This window comes from Amblyomma americanum, chromosome 10 (genome assembly GCF_052857255.1).
Source record: "Amblyomma americanum isolate KBUSLIRL-KWMA chromosome 10, ASM5285725v1, whole genome shotgun sequence".
Classification (NCBI taxonomy): domain Eukaryota; kingdom Metazoa; phylum Arthropoda; class Arachnida; order Ixodida; family Ixodidae; genus Amblyomma; species Amblyomma americanum.
The window spans coordinates 6,436,450-6,452,619 of NC_135506.1; the positions used below are offsets into that span (position 1 = coordinate 6,436,450).

The 16,170-nt window shown below is 46.5% G+C and overlaps 4 protein-coding genes across 9 annotated transcripts in view; 1 reads left to right on the plus strand and 3 right to left on the minus strand.

Annotated features, from left to right (window-relative positions):
• Positions 1–247: 247 nt before the first annotated feature.
• LOC144107329 (uncharacterized) lies at positions 248–3,858 on the minus strand. Its single transcript, XM_077640321.1, has 3 exons — positions 3,275–3,858; positions 1,710–1,853; positions 248–493 (listed from the first exon to the last, which is right to left on the minus strand). The coding sequence occupies exons 1-3, from the start codon at positions 3,743–3,745 to the stop codon at positions 263–265; spliced, it is 846 nt and encodes a 281-aa protein (XP_077496447.1). The 5' UTR covers positions 3,746–3,858; the 3' UTR covers positions 248–262.
• Positions 3,859–4,295: 437 nt separating this feature from the next.
• On the plus strand, positions 4,296–10,273 carry LTV1 (LTV1 ribosome biogenesis factor). Its single transcript, XM_077640319.1, has 10 exons — positions 4,296–4,430; positions 4,529–4,696; positions 5,247–5,417; positions 5,834–5,924; positions 6,011–6,143; positions 6,267–6,450; positions 7,133–7,260; positions 7,926–8,071; positions 8,147–8,199; positions 9,845–10,273. The coding sequence occupies exons 1-10, from the start codon at positions 4,428–4,430 to the stop codon at positions 10,169–10,171; spliced, it is 1,404 nt and encodes a 467-aa protein (XP_077496445.1). The 5' UTR covers positions 4,296–4,427; the 3' UTR covers positions 10,172–10,273.
• Positions 10,274–10,838: 565 nt separating this feature from the next.
• LOC144107328 (uncharacterized) lies at positions 10,839–11,963 on the minus strand. Its single transcript, XM_077640320.1, has one exon. It carries the CDS (start codon positions 11,836–11,838, stop codon positions 10,972–10,974), a length of 867 nt encoding a protein of 288 aa, XP_077496446.1. The 5' UTR covers positions 11,839–11,963; the 3' UTR covers positions 10,839–10,971.
• A 798-nt stretch (positions 11,964–12,761) lies between these two features.
• mon2 (Mon2 homolog, regulator of endosome-to-Golgi trafficking) overlaps positions 12,762–16,170 on the minus strand; it is a 210,372-nt gene continuing 206,963 nt past the window's right edge. For all 6 annotated transcript variants that reach the window (XM_077640316.1, XM_077640318.1, XM_077640317.1 and 3 more), the window contains one exon: positions 12,762–15,850. In XM_077640316.1, coding sequence (XP_077496442.1) covers positions 15,669–15,850 — 182 coding nt within the window. In that variant the 3' untranslated portion in view covers positions 12,762–15,668. The remainder of the gene's footprint in view (positions 15,851–16,170) is intronic.

Genomic DNA, 16,170 nt, shown 5'->3' on the forward strand with positions numbered 1-16,170 from the left:
AGCCTAGCGTATACCGCAAGCTTGAGTCGCCAATATCCATGCACAGATGATCCCGAGGCGTCAGGTGCAGACCAGCTGGAGATGCACCTGCCGTGTCAGGATCATCTGCGCATGCGCAGTGGTGGTCACCGTACGTGCTAGAACTTTCTATTGTCTGAGGGCCTGCGGCTGTTGCCAAGCTGTCCATCTCGAGAGATTTCTCTACTGTACTCCTACATCCTCCGCATGTACAGAACCACACGAAGCCGTCTTCGTCCGGCGGCTAGTCAGTCTGCGCTCTGACGCTCTTGGTGTCACGGTAGCCGGCGCGTTTCAGCAGGGCCGCGTACTCGGCGCGCACAATGACGATCTCGTCCCACAGCTGTTGCCGTCGCTGGTCCAACGTGTCCCGCTGCAGAAAGCCTTCGTCGGCTACAGCCGGGCCAATCCTCTCCGTGACGTCACGACGGCGAGCCGGAGTGCAGGACGCCCGGGCCCTGGCCTCGATCAGAGTCTGCCTGCGGAACGCGACGGCGAACAACCGCGGCCTGCTCGGAAGAAGTTCACCACAAATATTACGTTGTACAGCGCCACTTCCTCCGCAAACTGGGCTCATACAAGAGGAAAGTGTAATGATCACCTCTGATCATGAGAATTCCTCGGCGCAGCATATCCTATATGCGCCTACCAGTGAACGCTCTGCATTGTGCCCAGCTGCTGCAGAGCAACCGACCAAGGCGCCGGTGAAACCTTCGATGGAGCGGACGGTGCCATCCATACCTTGTTCCGGGAAGCCTAGCTCTTATACTGAAGCTGGGCAGCTATCCATTATGGCCGTTTTATAGGAGGTTGGGAAATTCACTGGGGTATGGGGTCCACGGTTGGCACCGCGGATTGGTGCAAAACATCGGTGACGAAAAACAGCGTAATTAAACAGGTGCAAGGAAAGGGCACACATAAGAGAGGACGGACACTGCCAAGTGTTGAAATCGAACGAAGGGAAAACAGGGTGGAGACAAAGGCACACATAAAGAATGGGCACTGACAACCCAATATACTCCTCAACAATTGGCCACGTGACCTCATCAATTTTTCCATTTGCACACGGCAAAAGAAAAAATTAGTTGCTCGCAGAGAAGAGAAATCGAAACTGCCATATCCTCGTATGCATGCGCAGAGTATTACATGTTCTAATTTACGAAGCAATGTTCTAATTTACTCTATTTTGCGGTAAGGCGTTAAAATCTGCTGGATTTGAAACCATGCTTTTTTTTGCACAAATGGGTCGAGGTCCACCGCCATATTGGGCACTGAACTGTAGGAGGCACCTGCCCACACTTGCTCGTATAGAACTAGTGGTTTATGGGAGTTTAACGTCCCAAAGCGACTCGGAAATTTCGACCTCCTGGGGTTTTTTAACGTGCACTGACATCGCACAGCAGACGGGCCTCTAGAATTTCGCCTCCATCAAAATTCGACCGCGCGTCTTTCTGGCCAGCAGCCGAGCGCCATAACCACTCAGCCACCGCGGCGTCTCTTATAGAACTAGTAGCTACTGAAAAGGGTTATAGACCTTTCAGGACCCCCGGGGCAGTGGCGGCTTCGCCTTTATGCTAGCTGGTGTTGGCAGGTGTCCCCTACAACCCAGCCCAGTGTCCATTATGGCAGAGGCCTCCAATCGACATAACCTTGTGAAAAGGTTTGCACGAGAGAGCTCCAGCGAACGACACCAGCCTGAGCGCGTTGTTGTCCGCCTCCAGACGACAAGCGCCGTCAGCCCAGCGGCCCCTTTCGGACAGCAGCCAGTCCACGCGGTTTCTGGCGTGGCGCTCCACTTCGGCCAGCTCGCACAGCTCCTGCTCCAGCTGGGCCACCTAGCGGTAAGGATGGAAAAGGGAGTTCGGAACACGTCAGACAGCTGGCTCAAAGGACTACGCCTCTACCGCCACCTTATCGCCCCCCCCCCCCCCCCCACACACACACATCACCTACTCAACCTACTGAACCAATACACGATAGGTTTTGCGACAGTATCCGTGATGTCATAGGCTGGTCTATCATGACGTCATTAAACCCAGTTGTGGTTTCGGTTTTCTGGTTTTTGCTCTTTTAGAATACTTCTGTTCGGTGTTTTGAAAAATGGATTTTTGTCACGAAGAGAGGAAAGTGATGTAATTATCAACTCCAAATGTGCATTAAATCACCGAAGTTGGCCTTTAACGAGGGCAGAATCAAACTAAACACTATGGGAAAGGGTATTAGTCTGGGCTAGTCGGCACATTTCGCAGGAAAAGGTAAAGCGCAAAAAGACAGGACTAAAGGAGCGGCTGTGTCTGTCCGCTCCTTTAGGCCTGTCTTTTTTGCGCTGTACCTTTTCCTGCGAAACACTATGGGCCTTGTAAACTTCGCCACAAAAATCAATATCAGAACGACAGACTCTTTGACGAGTTGGTGCATGTTTTGTAATGTAAAAACCAACCAACCACCATTAAAACAAACAAAAAAACGCAATGGTTCATAAGACATTTTTTAAAGAGCGTCAACTTTTACTCGTCACGTTTCTCGATTTCTTGGGGTCTGCTACCACCTCCCTTCGGCGTAAAATTTTCTGAGTCCGAGGAATTCAAGATGGTCGCCCCCATAGTAATTCGATATAGCAACCCAATTGGTGCTTGATTGCTGACGTCATTAGTATATGTCCAATTGGTGATTGACTGGTGAGTCACTTGTAAATCCAAGATGTAAAATTCGTATTTCCATTGGTGTACCTCACTTTAATGTCATTCATATCCATTCTAGTAAACGAAAAAGCTAACGCTCGTTGCTTCGTTTTCCAGACGGTGGCGACATCCTCATTTTTTTACTGCGTAAGCAGCAAAAATGAAAAAAAAAATGGCAATTTTGTGAAGCAAACAACAACAACAATAATTTCGACCACCATGGGGATCTTTAACGTGCACTGACATCGCACAGCACATGGGCGCCTTTTTGCATTTCCCTTCATCGAAACGTGGTAGCCGCGGTCGGGTTCGAGCCCGGGTACGCCGGATCAGTAGCCGAACGGGATGAGAAGAGGGGTGCCTCGCGCTACATCTTCCCAGTGGTCGAAATTTATTGGGACTACGGCGCCTCTATATCACTTCTTTCTCTCCTTTCTCCCGTCGCTCGGTTGAGGTGTCCACCGAGAAGTGAGTCAGCTGACATTCCTTTACTTAAAACGAATTTAATTTTTTCTTCGGCTGCGGAAGGTGTCCCATACACAGCTCTCATTGTAAAGTAAAATACTGCAACCTACCTCGAACCGAACTTCCTGCAGTAGTTTTCGTAGTTCGAATCCTTTGGCGGCAGTGTCGGAATCCCGCAGCTTGATTTCTTCGATCCTCCTGTTCAGTTCATCGGCAGTCCGGTGAAGCTCGCCCTTTTCCTTTTCCAGCGCACCGCACTTGGCCTCCAGCTGCGAGCACTGGTGTTCCAACGCTCGCAAGTCGTCCTTCGACTTCGAAATGTCCTGCTCCAGGAGAGCGATTTCCCGCTTAAACTCACGCAAGGTCGCCGACTCCTGTCGAATGGCGTCTCGGCGGAGTTGCTGGAGCTTTATGTTGGTGGCCTCCAAACGCGTCTCCAGCCGATACTTCTTGGATTCCAGTCTGCCGATTTCTCTCTCGAGCTGGGCATCCCTCTGTTGACGAAGCGAGAGCTCTTCCAGAGCAAGGATGATTGCAGTTATTGTGGCGTCACAGTCGAAGCTGTCGACGTCGTTCGACATTACTGTAGCTCGGGTGCCGAAACAAGTGAAGAGAAATGGTTCCCTCGACAACTCCAATCTAAGTAGACGCAGCAATGACTAAACGTCGCAATATTAGCTGCTACATTAGGAATAAAGAGAAAACTAACGTTGCACTTCGCAAGTCGTTTCAGGGACGCCAGATCAGCAGGACAGCAGACTCGTATGATCGCGGGAGCAGAGAGCAATTCGGCTTGGCTGCCGAGGTTTGAAAATAATTTAAGAAGTTAATGTACTTGCTGGATTTACCGCTGTTATAATTCTGCTGAATGTGCTTATATTGGCAAAGACTCTGCTTTCATAAGGATGAAAGCACAAGCGCGCGCCGAGAAAACGAAAGCCGAACCTACTCTCTCGTCTGCTAGTTTGAGATCATATTAATAAAGTTTTGGTCACAATTTTAGCATTTATTAGCTAATTTATTTTTAAACTGAAAGCTCGCAACTTTATAAAACTATAAAGTTCTGAAGTTTTAACAAACATAAATTGGATGAAGCTGGTGATGATAAATATATGTGCCCCTCTGGCGGAGGGGGCGCGCGCATCGACGCTTCTTTTCATGGCCGCTGACATGGCCGCTGAAACGGGAATGCGTGCGTAGTTCGTGCTTACACTCTGCCCGATCGTTTATTTTGTCTGGGGAGGATTTGTCTCTAGTTTTAAAATGGTGAGTGTAAATATGCATGGATTATGCAAGTTCTTGCTCACCCTGATGTGTCTTGACCAAACTTCGTGTCCGCCTCTCTGCGCTCTCAAACATTGCAGCCGGGTGGGAAACGCAAGAAATTCATCGACAAGAAGAACGCGGTCACCTTCCAGCTGGTCCATCGAAGCCAGAAGGACCCTCTGCAGGCCGACGAAACAGCACCCAAGCATGTCCTGCTCGAAAAGCGAACGGGCCGACCGTTTCAGGGAGACGACAGGCCAGGCCACGTGAGTTGACGATCGCCGCAGTCTTGATTTTGTCATCAATGCATACCTACGCGCTCCTGCCGGAATTCACTTCCTACTGCTGCTCCTTCCATCAAAGGAATTACTTAATGTTCACGAGCAATAAGCGGGAACTAAAGGGAGCTGCCGAAAGGCCAGGTTTCATTTAAAAAAGAAATGTTACTGAGAATTGTTTTCTTTGCTAAGAAGCTGAAATGCTTCTTAGTAAAAAATATATGAAATGACACCTCCAAAAACAGTTGCTATCAAGGGCTCTTTTATAAGAAATGGTGGGGAGGCGATTGCAGCCACACCTTCGAGCGAGGAATTTTGTTTGAAAAAAACCGCATTGCACCCCCCCCCCCCCCCTCCCCTCGAAGGCGTCGATTTTGGCTAGGCTGCAAAACATTGCAAAGCAGCCTGCATGGGAGCTGTGAATACATTGCTACATGAGTATAGCCTTCCCATGTTTATCTTGTTGTAAACTGGCGGATTATTCGCTTTGTGGATGTAAAACATTCAGCCACTCATGTTGACATTTTCAATTTTACAGGTACCGACATCCGACGAAAAGAGGAAAGAGGAGCAACGGAAGTATGGCATTTACTTTGACGATGATTACAATTATCTCCAGCACCTCAAAGACGTGAACGTGGTTGCAGACTGGGAGCCGGTTGTTCATAGAGTTCGTATCCCAGCTGCCCAGTCCAGCGGCGAGGCCAAGGTCAGTAGAATTTCAGCAGCAAAGCAGCATTTGTATGCAGTGATCTTTTATGCTAAAGGGGCTAAAGGTAGCAAACGGAAACGATTTCATCTTGACATGCAAGATGCATAATCAATACGTGATGTCACGTGTTGCCCTTTTCCAATCTTCTGCATAAATTACAAATTTGTGATTAATGTTCCTTATCTGCCTCTTGTTGGCATCAGTTGTCAATGATGTGCTGTACACATGCTATTGACATTATGTTCTATGCTTGACACTGGCATTACTTACTGATGCAGAGAAACCAGCAAATGAAAAACCTGTGACTTCCAGATTTTTGGTCAGATATGCTCACAGTCATGCAGAAGTTTCTGTGATTCTCTTTTGCTCTTGCTGAGTAACAGTGTAGCTGAATTTATGTAACTTATTCCCAGGCAAAGAAAGAAATCAGACTACCCTCTTCAGTTTTCCAATCAACAGTTGAAGAAAAAGAGGGTCTGCTGAACAAAGCTGCCCCGCAAGTTGGTGAGGCATTTGTAGCTTGAGTTGTATTTCGATGCAGCATTGCAGCGCCAAATTTTTGGAGACTGGCTAATTCTCTTTTTCTGCAGGGCCACGACCGGATTGGGATCCAGATGTTGTCGCTGCTTTAGATGATGACTTCGACTTTGAAGATGAAGAAAACGTTCTTGAGGACGATTTCATTCAGCTTGCTGATGGCGTTGTGGACCCCGCTGATGTTGAGTAAGCTATGGAGGAAGAGCCGGATGATGATTGTGTCTTGACTTGTGTAAATGTGGAGAACTAAACAAATGAGTTTGTTGGACAACTTTATTTTATACAGTATTTTTGTTTGTGGTACTGCAGGGATGAGGAGGAGACTGACAGTTGTGACGATGAAGATGAAGATTTTGACTCTGCTGAAGGAAGCGAGGAGCGATTCTCCTTTACTGAAGAAGAAACACGGTCGAGGTTTACAAACTACTCGATGTCTTCCTCAGTGATTCGAAGATCTGAAGGGCTCAAGACCCTTGATGAGCGTTTCGAAGAGGTACAATAGCTATATTTTATTGTGTAAGAACTCTTTTTCATAAAAAAAGAGCATACTGCAGAATGAAAATTGATTGAGTAGAGTAGAGTGCCGTCCTTTTTTTGCCTGTAGCGGCATCTCTGCACTGCAGTAACTGCCTACGTTTATTAGCATAAAAGAACAGACAAAAACAGGCTGACGGGTGGAAATGTTTGATGTCGTTCTTGGGCACACACCCTTTTTTTTTCTTATTCTCTCGCAATGTATTTATAGCACAATTTTTTTTTAGAATAGAATACAGTATTTATTTCACATAAAGTGCCAAAATACAAAAATAGAACTGCAGGGACCCAGCATAAAATGCTTAAGGGTCCAACTAATATGAACTAACACATTCTATGTGGACGACAGCAAAATGTGACATAACTATTTACGAAAAAGAAACCACATTGGAGCAATAGGCACTGAGCACTGGTTACAACATCAAGTAAACACATATTGCACAACTATAAATAAACTGTAACATTAAATAAAAGGGGAATATGGACTATGGAGTTTTAAGTAGGAAGTGTTTCAGTTATTTTTTTAAAGGCATGAAGAGTAGGTAAAATTTGAAGGTTATGATCAAGGCTATTTCATAAGCAAGTACCCATGAATTCTCTTTGTCGGCCATGATGTCTTCTATACTTTCTTTTTCTTCCAGATGTTCAAACAGTACGACGACTTGGAACTTGGAGCATTGGATGGCGAGGAGATTGAAGGCTACGTTCAACCCGATAGTGAGATCATGAAGTCATTGGTAGCGGAGTTTCAGCACATGAAGCAACTTCCGTTAGTAGTCCTTATCAGCCCATTTTTCAAGTTAACAGTAAATGCTGTTGCATTTCAAGCAGTGTGTTAAAAAGCAACTCGTGTTGGCTGTTTGTAGCAGCTTTGGAAGTGCTAGTTAGTCTGCGGAATGCTTAAGCTACAAAACATTTCCGCTATAGTGAAAGGAACAAGACCTTTCACATCAGTTGTAAGCTTAGCAGATGTTCCTTGTAGGCTAGGCTTCTAGCTGCAAGACGCAAAACAACCTTAGGAAGAATGCATAAGCATTGCCCCTTCTCATTGTGTCTGGTGCACTGTTCTTGCACACAATACCGCAACTTGCCAAGCTTTCAATTAGAAAAATATTGCTTTGTTGCAGCTGTGGTTAGCAAGTGTGACATTTGCAAAAAAAAACAACAACATTGAAATCCGAAATGAAAGCTGTAAATGTGAACTTTTAGTTGGACAGAACAATTTGTTGTGATGTGTGTTTTGCAGGGTGCTTAGTTTTGGTTAAGGGAGTGCTGGCATTTTGCTGTGTCACCACCTAACTGTGTAAAGTGCAGTTTAACTGAGCTGCACTATTAGCTGTTGCCCACTCAGCAGCGTTACATTTTTGTTGCTTTCACTGCAGTCATGTAGTGAAGTCACAGCTAGAATTTACCCCCGTTTGCCTTTGGCTCCAGTACGTTGAAGGAGGTGACGCTAGACAAAGGGAATGCCCGAAACGCTGCTACCATGGCTGCCATTGAAGAGGAGGGTGACGAATTAGTGGATATGCAAGTCGACACTGAAGCACCCCAGGAACGCTGGGACTGCGAGTCTATCCTTAGTGAGTCGCATGCGTCTTTTAAAAATGCACTGGCAGCTGGTACATTTGCTCATGTCTAATTTTTTTCTTCCTAAGGTACATACTCCAACCTGTATAATCATCCAAAGCTCATTACTGAGCCAAAGAAGGTGAGCTGTATTTTCTCAAATTCAAGGGATGCTGAGGACAGGTTAACCCTTTGAGGGTCGAATTTCTTTTTTTTTTTTTACAAATTACTTCATTGCAGATTATGAATGTACAGTCGGGAAGAAATTAAAAAAAAAATTGGGTACAGTATTTTGGTGTCGGCATCACTCAGAACTGCAAAATGTTTAGTGGTATTTCAGAGTGTGGCATTCCTTGAAACACGAGTCTACACACAGCGCCTTATCGCTGTCTGCACACATAATACGCGTTTGTTATCCTCTTGGGGCGACGAGTCATTGCTGTCAGTTTCAACAGAACAGGCAGTGCGTTCGGCCATATCGTCGCTTAGCCGTGCATTTGAAGAACTCTGAGGAAACTCAGTAAACAAGGAGAGCGAGAATACCTTGTGAGCGTCGGTAATAAACAACCTAAGAGCAGCGCCAATAAAGACAAAAATCAACTTCCGTGACCCCTGCAAGGCAGTGCTGGTAAAGATAAAAAATCAAGTTTTGCGCGCCTCCGTTGCTATCATACAGTGAAACAGAAACCATGAAAGGACGTTGCTGCAGACCGTGTGACATGCTGAAGCTAGAAATCGGTTCTGTTTATCTGTGTAAGAAGGTGGCACAGTCAAATTCCATGCACTTCTTGCAAGTCCTAGGAGGTGGCAGGACCTCCCAGTGAGCATGCATCGTCATTTGGGCACCAAATTTCAAACAGAGGGTTGAAACCTTTACCGTACGGCAAAGATCTCGCGGGACAGAGAACTGCCTCTGTACATGTACGGCAAAAACCCTCAAGGAGTTAAAGCTGGCCTGTGTTGATGGATCTTGGAGCTTTCACGAGCTAGAAACGGTCAGAAAAACTAAGTACAGGTATCGTGACCACCAGCCGTTTTTGCAAGCAAGCTGCGGCATGTCAAGACAGTTTTTTTGTGTTTAGATCCTTGACACTAGGCTTCACCACCATTCACTTCGGATTGTTGGTCTTGTGATTACACCGTTACGTGTCTGTGGCTGTGAGATGACCTAGACTGCGTGCATGACACAATGTTGTCATTGCGTCATCATGGACAGGTGTTCTTTACTATGACCATTTCTTTACTAAAGACGTCTTTACTATAAAAGAAAAAAATCAGTCATCTGTGGAAGGCAAAAGGGACTGCAGTTTCACTTTACTATTGCCGTGTTTTTACTATAGCAGGGTTCTACTCTAGTTAATTACCATCTTCTGTGCTGCTAGTCAACTTAGGTGGATGTGCAGCCAGATAAGAACAGTGCTGTTTCCAGGTGTAAACATACTATCAATAGTGAATTTCATTTGCGGTGTGAAACCTATCATTGAATGGTGCGCTTTTACCCTTAAGGAGAACCGCTGGTCCTTAAGGGTAACGGAGTGGATTCCAAGAGAACGCAAGCGTAGCAGGGGGCGGCAGAAGGTTAGGTGGGCAAATGAGATTAGGAAGTTCGCAGGCATAGGGGGATGCGCATCTGGCAAAGGACCGGGTTAATTGGAGACATGGGAGAGGCCTTTGCCCTGCAGTGGGTGTAGTCAGGCTGGTAATGATGATAATAGAGCAGCATTACATTACATTGCAGTTCTGTGATGAGTCTTGTCATCAGAGCTATTTTTCTTGCTTTCCTGCAGGAGAAAATCAAGCTGTCAGCCAGAACAGGGCTTCCCGTTAAGGAAAAGGGTGGCTTGAGCCGCCAAGGCCTTAAGCAACTGGATCGAGAGTTTGAAGGAGATTCAGAGGAAGAGACACGGTCACGCACATCTGTGGCATCCAGCATCCGGCCAAAGGATGAGACACCAGAACAACGGAGAGTGCGTAAGGCTGCAGTACGTGCTATGCGCCGTGAACGTCGGGCTGAAAAGAAGGCCAACACGGAAGCATTCAAGACCGAGAAGCTGCGGCAAGAGAAAGTGATGGCCAGTGTCCAGCAGAACTTGACGACCATGCGGCTTTATTAAGTGTGAATTATAGGTGAATTAAAAAGAATTTTGTACAGAAAAATGCAGTAAAAAAAAAGTGCGGTCTGCGTCTGCACATTAAAATATTTCTAAATCCTTCAAGTTGTTGGTCTGCTAGCTTACTCGGCAAACATGGCTTGTAGTGATTGCTGTTGACTCATTTTGCAGCGAATTTATGAGAAACGGCTCCTTAATCAGTTCGATATCAGAAGGCGCAAGACAGTTAAGTGTGCCAGCTCGGATGTGGCTTGTCTTGTCTGTGCTTTTTGAACTACTGGCTTTGAAAAGACAGGATTTAAGCCATGACTGTCCATAATTTCATCGCAGCAGTGAATGTAAAGCCAGAAATTCTTTCTATGTGTGGCATGGTAGGCAAGGTTAACTACAATAATTTTGATCGATTTTTGATACAACTCTTGAGCAATATTGTTGCATTATTGGCAGTTTCTTCGAGAACTTCAGTGAAAGTAGAGCACTCAGTTAAATGTAAGGCTGAAGTGAGAATTTATTTTCAGTTGCTGTAAACACCGTAAAAACAATGTTCAAACATTCCATTGGCATGTCGGCAACCTTTGTCAATGTCTGTATGTTAATGAATAAATTGAACTTCGATGCTGAGCATTGGCAACAAGTGTCGTCTGCACCGCAACATCAGTTACGTCCAGTGTCGGCAGAAGAACAAGGGTAAGAAAACCTTAAAAGCAAAATTAACGTTCCAATGGTCCATTGCCATGTAAGTGACCTCCGTGAGAGTCCCTCTGTTGACGAATAAACTTCACTGAACTGCTTGAACTTCGATGCTAGGCATCAGCAACATCGGGCGTCGTTTGCGCTGTAGCGTCGTCTGTGTCTGCGCAACCGCTGACTAACTTGAGCGCTTCAACATCACGCTGGCAGGAAACCAAGTCGCGATTAAGCTTGTCCATCAGACTTTGGTACCAGCGGTCTTTCTCCGGGTCGCCATTATCTTCGCCTTTCACGGTGCTGCCATCAACCTCGCAAGTAGACATCAACGCTACCAACGCTACTTCCAGTTGCTCTCGCAGCCACGCGTTTTCGGACGCCAGTCGCGCCTCCCGCTTGGCGTGTACGCGCCTCTCTCGCTCCAGCGAGACACGCTGACGAACTACGTTGAACAACGAGCTCTGCAAGGCGCCACTTCGACCGACCAGCTTCCGATACTCTTCGAGAACGGAAGGACACGCCTCGGCTACGCGGGTCAGCTGCTCGTTGCGTGCGCCGACTACCTCCTCCATGTGTCGCGCCTGGTCTCGCAAGTCCTTCACCTTACCCTCGAGCGTTAGCTTTTCGGTCTCCAGGCTCCGAGCGCGGCCGAGAACGGCGGACAGCTCGCTCTCGGCGCGAGCTCGGCGTTGCTCGAGCGAAACCTTTTCGGCGGTCACCGGTCGCCGACGGCGCTCGGCCTCTCGAAGCAGCTCGGCGCGACGCTCGGCGATCCGCTGCTCGGTGAAGCGAAGTCGCCAGTTTTCGGAGTCGATACTCTCTTGTAGGCGTGAGATGTCCTGTCGGAGCTCTTCGATACGAGCGCGGTTCGGTGCCTCGTTTGAACGCCGCGCGCATAGTTCATCGAGGGCTCTCGCGATAGCGATCTCCGCGGTGACAGGGTTAAAATCAGTGGCCGACTCGTTGTCCGTTGCTTGAAGCATTGTGCTCACTCAGGGCTTCGACACAGACAAACCAACAAGATAAACGAAAGATCTCGATCGAAACTTAAGCTTCGCGTTGCCTATCGCCGTCTCCACTGCGTCCACCGTCTCTGCCGTCTGCTCGCAGTTACGTGCAGCTCCGCGCAAGCTGCACCAGTGACGGCCGACGATACAGCTGAGTATATATAAAAAAAATTCAGCCGAGAGCAAATGCATGTAACTTTTATTATATTTTTACAATTCAGGTTTAAACTTCGCGTTGCCTATCGCTGTCTCCACATGGTCTTCACCAAGACCTACTGAACCAGAGACCTGCACATTTGGCACTGCTCCAGCGCGCACCATCTAGTTCATGCCTTTTGCCGCTAGGGAATGCCAGCTACGGGCGGCGTGGCGCTACAATTAACCTGTTGAACAAGACGGCGTCGGTTATTTTACTTCAAGAATGTAATAGTTCTGTCATTTGTCTACGTTTTGAGTATTCATTATTCATTCATTGCCTTAGCAAAGATTCTGGAAAGTCTCACGCATGCATGCTCGCAAACAGAATATTCACCGCTAGGATTTAAAGAAATGTCATATTTGCATCGTTCATTACTAGGTTTCAAAATAATAAGACGGGACAAATGCATAGGGAGGCAGTGAGAGAAGAAAAATCATTTCTCACAAGCAGACGATGATGATAATGACGTACAAACAGGTCAACTGAGCGCCCTCAACGGCCAAAAAGTTAATGAAAGTTGGCGCACGCAGTCCCATAGGACCCCGCCAAATGTGCAGGTCTGTAGTTCCGTAGGTCTTGGTCTTCACTGCCTCCACCGTCTCTGCCGTCTGCTTGCAGTTACGTGCAGCTCCGTGCAAACTGCACCAGTGACGGCCGACGAAAAAACAGTGTATATTTAAAAAAAAAAAACAGCCGAGAGTAAATGCATGTAACTTTTATTATATTTTTACAGTTCAGACTAAATACATTCTCGGAAACGCATATCCACCATCTCTTATGTACAAGAAAACGTCGACCTCTAAGCTGCAGCAGCAAGAGGATCGCATTTAAGTGGGAATGACAACCTTATTTAATAAAAGTCTAACCAGCTGCAAACGCATTTGTTCTGGATGGAAATCAGTAATCACTTAGCTCCGGTAGGTGCTGTCAATAAACGAAACACATGATCTGGCACAGGCAGTGTAACACTTCACACTAAAAACAAAGCATTAGGCTTTAAAGTTAGCCATATGAAAGCAGCAGAGCCAATGCAGTGCAAGGAAGCATGTACCACTCGATGGTCATTTAGTCTTCCCAAGATTTAGCATGCAGGAAGATCCAGTCATTTAAACATGCAACTTCCCTGCTCTACATAACAGCCTTACTTAATATTATTAAGTCAAGTGAAAGCCATGCTTGGCCAGGTGTGCAGATACTGCACAAATTTGCTGACCAATTGAGGTCACAGTACTTCCTTTTACCAAAAGAAAACTCACTTGTTATGTAGTGATTGGCAAGTGACTCATTACTTAGCAAATACTTTTGTATACACAAAGCAGGGCTTAAAGTCAGGGGGCTCTCAGGAGGGGTGCCTCAGACCCCCCTCCATTATTGATGAGGGGGTCTGTGACCCCCCTCGCCTTCATTGTCTTTGGGTATCTGCGAACTGCCCTCCAAATTCCTGCACGTACGCACTACGGTCTGCTGTTCAGATAGCTTCATAGCCCTAGAACGGAGCTTCTTTGTTTCTCCATGCACTTTGTATAAAACTGCTATAAACTGAGCGAGAAAAACACCCTTAAATTTATTTCTCCCCTTTGTATAAAACTATGCGTAAAACAGACTGCCAGCCGCTTTCTCTTTCTTCCTCTATTACCCTCTTCACCTGTGCTTGAATCACTAGAGACCCCCCTCCGATGGAGCCAGACTTTAAGCCCTGACACAAAGAAAAAAAAATAGCACCTTCAGCATTTACAGTGCAAAGGCAGGCTGGCAGCAGGCTTCCAGCTTTCTGTAAACAGCATCTGTTAGCAAATGCACTTCTAGTTTACTCAAGGTGCTGTGCATTACATCCAGCCATCATGTTCTAGCATTGCTGTCTTTGCCTTGATTTCCAATCATTCAGATTAAGCACAGCTATACTTTCAGAGTGGCAGAAGCTAATGCAGTGAATGTAAGCACTTCAATGTTGAAACAGCATAAAAACGAAAAAGAAATAAGCAGGACAGTGCTCCTTCTTGGTCAACATGCTTTTGCACTGCTCCAAAGATTAACTTGGCCCAGCTTATCACTGTTGCAACAAACGATCAAATAGTATAACTTAGTAAGTTCAGCATGAATGACAGCTAAATCAAAAAGCATCAGAACAGTAAGTATTAGCTTATATCAAAGCTTTGTTGGCGATCGTCTCACAAAGAAGCACATGCTTTCAGCAACTCTTTCAGACCATGCTTTACCATAACTGGAAGACTCCCTGTTAAGACTCGACATTTCATACCCTATAGTTGGCAGCATCATCAAATAGGTAAAGACATCTGTGGTCTTTGCCTTAACTGACATGACTTGGAACACAGCATGTCACCAAATCCACACATGCCACACTACTCAGAAGCATGGCTTTAGCAACCAAGTACAGCTGCCAAATAATTTTGCGGATACTGAAAATTCTGATGTCTCCATTAAGCAGAAAGCTTTATGAAATGGCTGCCACACTTCACAGTTATTGGAGGGGTCTGTTTATTCGAACTTTTTTCCCGTGCACCTCAATGTTAAAAAATCAGTCGGCGACTGTACAGGTCTCTTTTGCCCTAGTTATTGTGGCATAAGCAAGCAAAACATCAAGAACACCTGAATGCAATTTCTTTTGAGAAAGCCCTGTGTGCTACACAACTGTGGTATTCAAACAGCACCTCATTATTACATGTCACAGTGGACTTCGTCCAGTGCACAATAATATGCATTGATACCACACAGCCCTGTAAAGAATAACATACTTCTAGACATGTTTTGTCTCCAGCAGAAAGGCTTAAAGAGGCAAAAACTCAGAATCAGACTGACCCATGTCAGAGCACCTGAAACTCAAGTCACATAAAACTAAATTGGAGGCCTTGGCATGTTATGATGGCGGCCATCAGAGGCGCTCGTTTTTGCATGGTGCTTGAACTGACTTTAATGAAAATGTGGGAAATTGTGCCTTATTTCAACAATGCAAATAAAAATGACAGAACCCACATTCTAGGGCCCTTGCATTTAAACGAAATGCATAACAAAGTGCCTTTAGGACTCAACAATTACAGCACGACCTCCTCAAACTTCCGTTTTGTAGCTGAAGCAAAAATAAAAAATAAAAATGGGAATATGACCACATCCGGTTTTTGCAAGGCTGCAAGCAAGCCAGACATGACGAATCTCCAGCATCAATAACACAAAAAGCTGGTCGCACATCCAACGGGGAAGTGCACGTCGTTGGCACGATAAACTACACCAGTGTAGTTTACACTAGTGTAGTGCAGCTGCGCCAGAGCAGACCTGACGCTCTTCACTGTTGCTGGATGCGTCATGTAACACGGAGACTGCAATCTTGAGAGAACACCGGGTGCTAACAAGCTGGCATGCAGTTCCTTCCACCTCTAGCACAGGTGTGAAATTCAGTGCGCACGAACTGCCGCGGTCTCTGAGGTCATGGTGAAGAGGCGAGATCTCAGAAATGCCGAGAACAGTCAACTCATGCACCCAGAACGGTGTGGCGCGGTTCAGGCCGCGGAAATCGGGATGGCGAGAGTTCAGACTGCAGTGTCGTCATGCCATGATGTCGAAACTGTCATTGGATAACATGTTCAAGGGGAGTTTAGGTCGCAGCCGGGTGACCGCCATTCCTCTGTGGTGGTGGAGAACGTGGTGGTGCTAGAAGATCGGCGTACTCATGGAGGGCTTCCCTCAGCGATCGGCACACTTGGGCTGACGTCGATGTGCTGCAGCTCACCAGGTGTGGATAAAGAGCAATCAGCTGCTCCCAGACACTCCATTCAACTGCACAAGAAAACGCGCAGCAGTGAGGTTTGTGGTGTAAACAAGTAGCCCCAACAGACAGCTGGCAGAGTGCTAGATAAAAAATTAGCAGATGCCTAGGCAATGCCCAGCCTAGTTTGGTGATAAGGATCTTGCCAGGCTTGCCAAGCATGACCTGGCACAACCACATATGCTCCACTCACGAACCGAGACTGATTAGTTGTGATATTTCACGTTTGTTCTCTTGAGATAGGTGTGCGCCACTAGTTCACAGAGTGCCCACAAGGCCTCCGAGGGTGCCGCCGTACCCGCTAAATGTATCGGCAGAACTCTGGCACAGT

Coding starts and splice junctions, on each gene's coding strand:
- LOC144107329 (XM_077640321.1), bottom strand. CDS start 3,745: ATGTCGAACGACGTCGACAGCTTCGACTGTGACGCCACAATAACTGCA. Junction 1,854..3,274: donor TGCAGGAAGTTCGGTTCGAG/GTAGGTTGCAGT, acceptor CCTTACCGCTAG/GTGGCCCAGCTGGAGCAGGA. Junction 494..1,709: donor ACAACAACGCGCTCAGGCTG/GTGTCGTTCGCT, acceptor TTCCGCAGGCAG/ACTCTGATCGAGGCCAGGGC.
- LTV1 (XM_077640319.1), top strand. Junction 4,697..5,246: donor GAGACGACAGGCCAGGCCAC/GTGAGTTGACGA, acceptor TCAATTTTACAG/GTACCGACATCCGACGAAAA. Junction 7,261..7,925: donor CAGCACATGAAGCAACTTCC/GTTAGTAGTCCT, acceptor CTTTGGCTCCAG/TACGTTGAAGGAGGTGACGC.
- LOC144107328 (XM_077640320.1), bottom strand. CDS start 11,838: ATGCTTCAAGCAACGGACAACGAGTCGGCCACTGATTTTAACCCTGTC.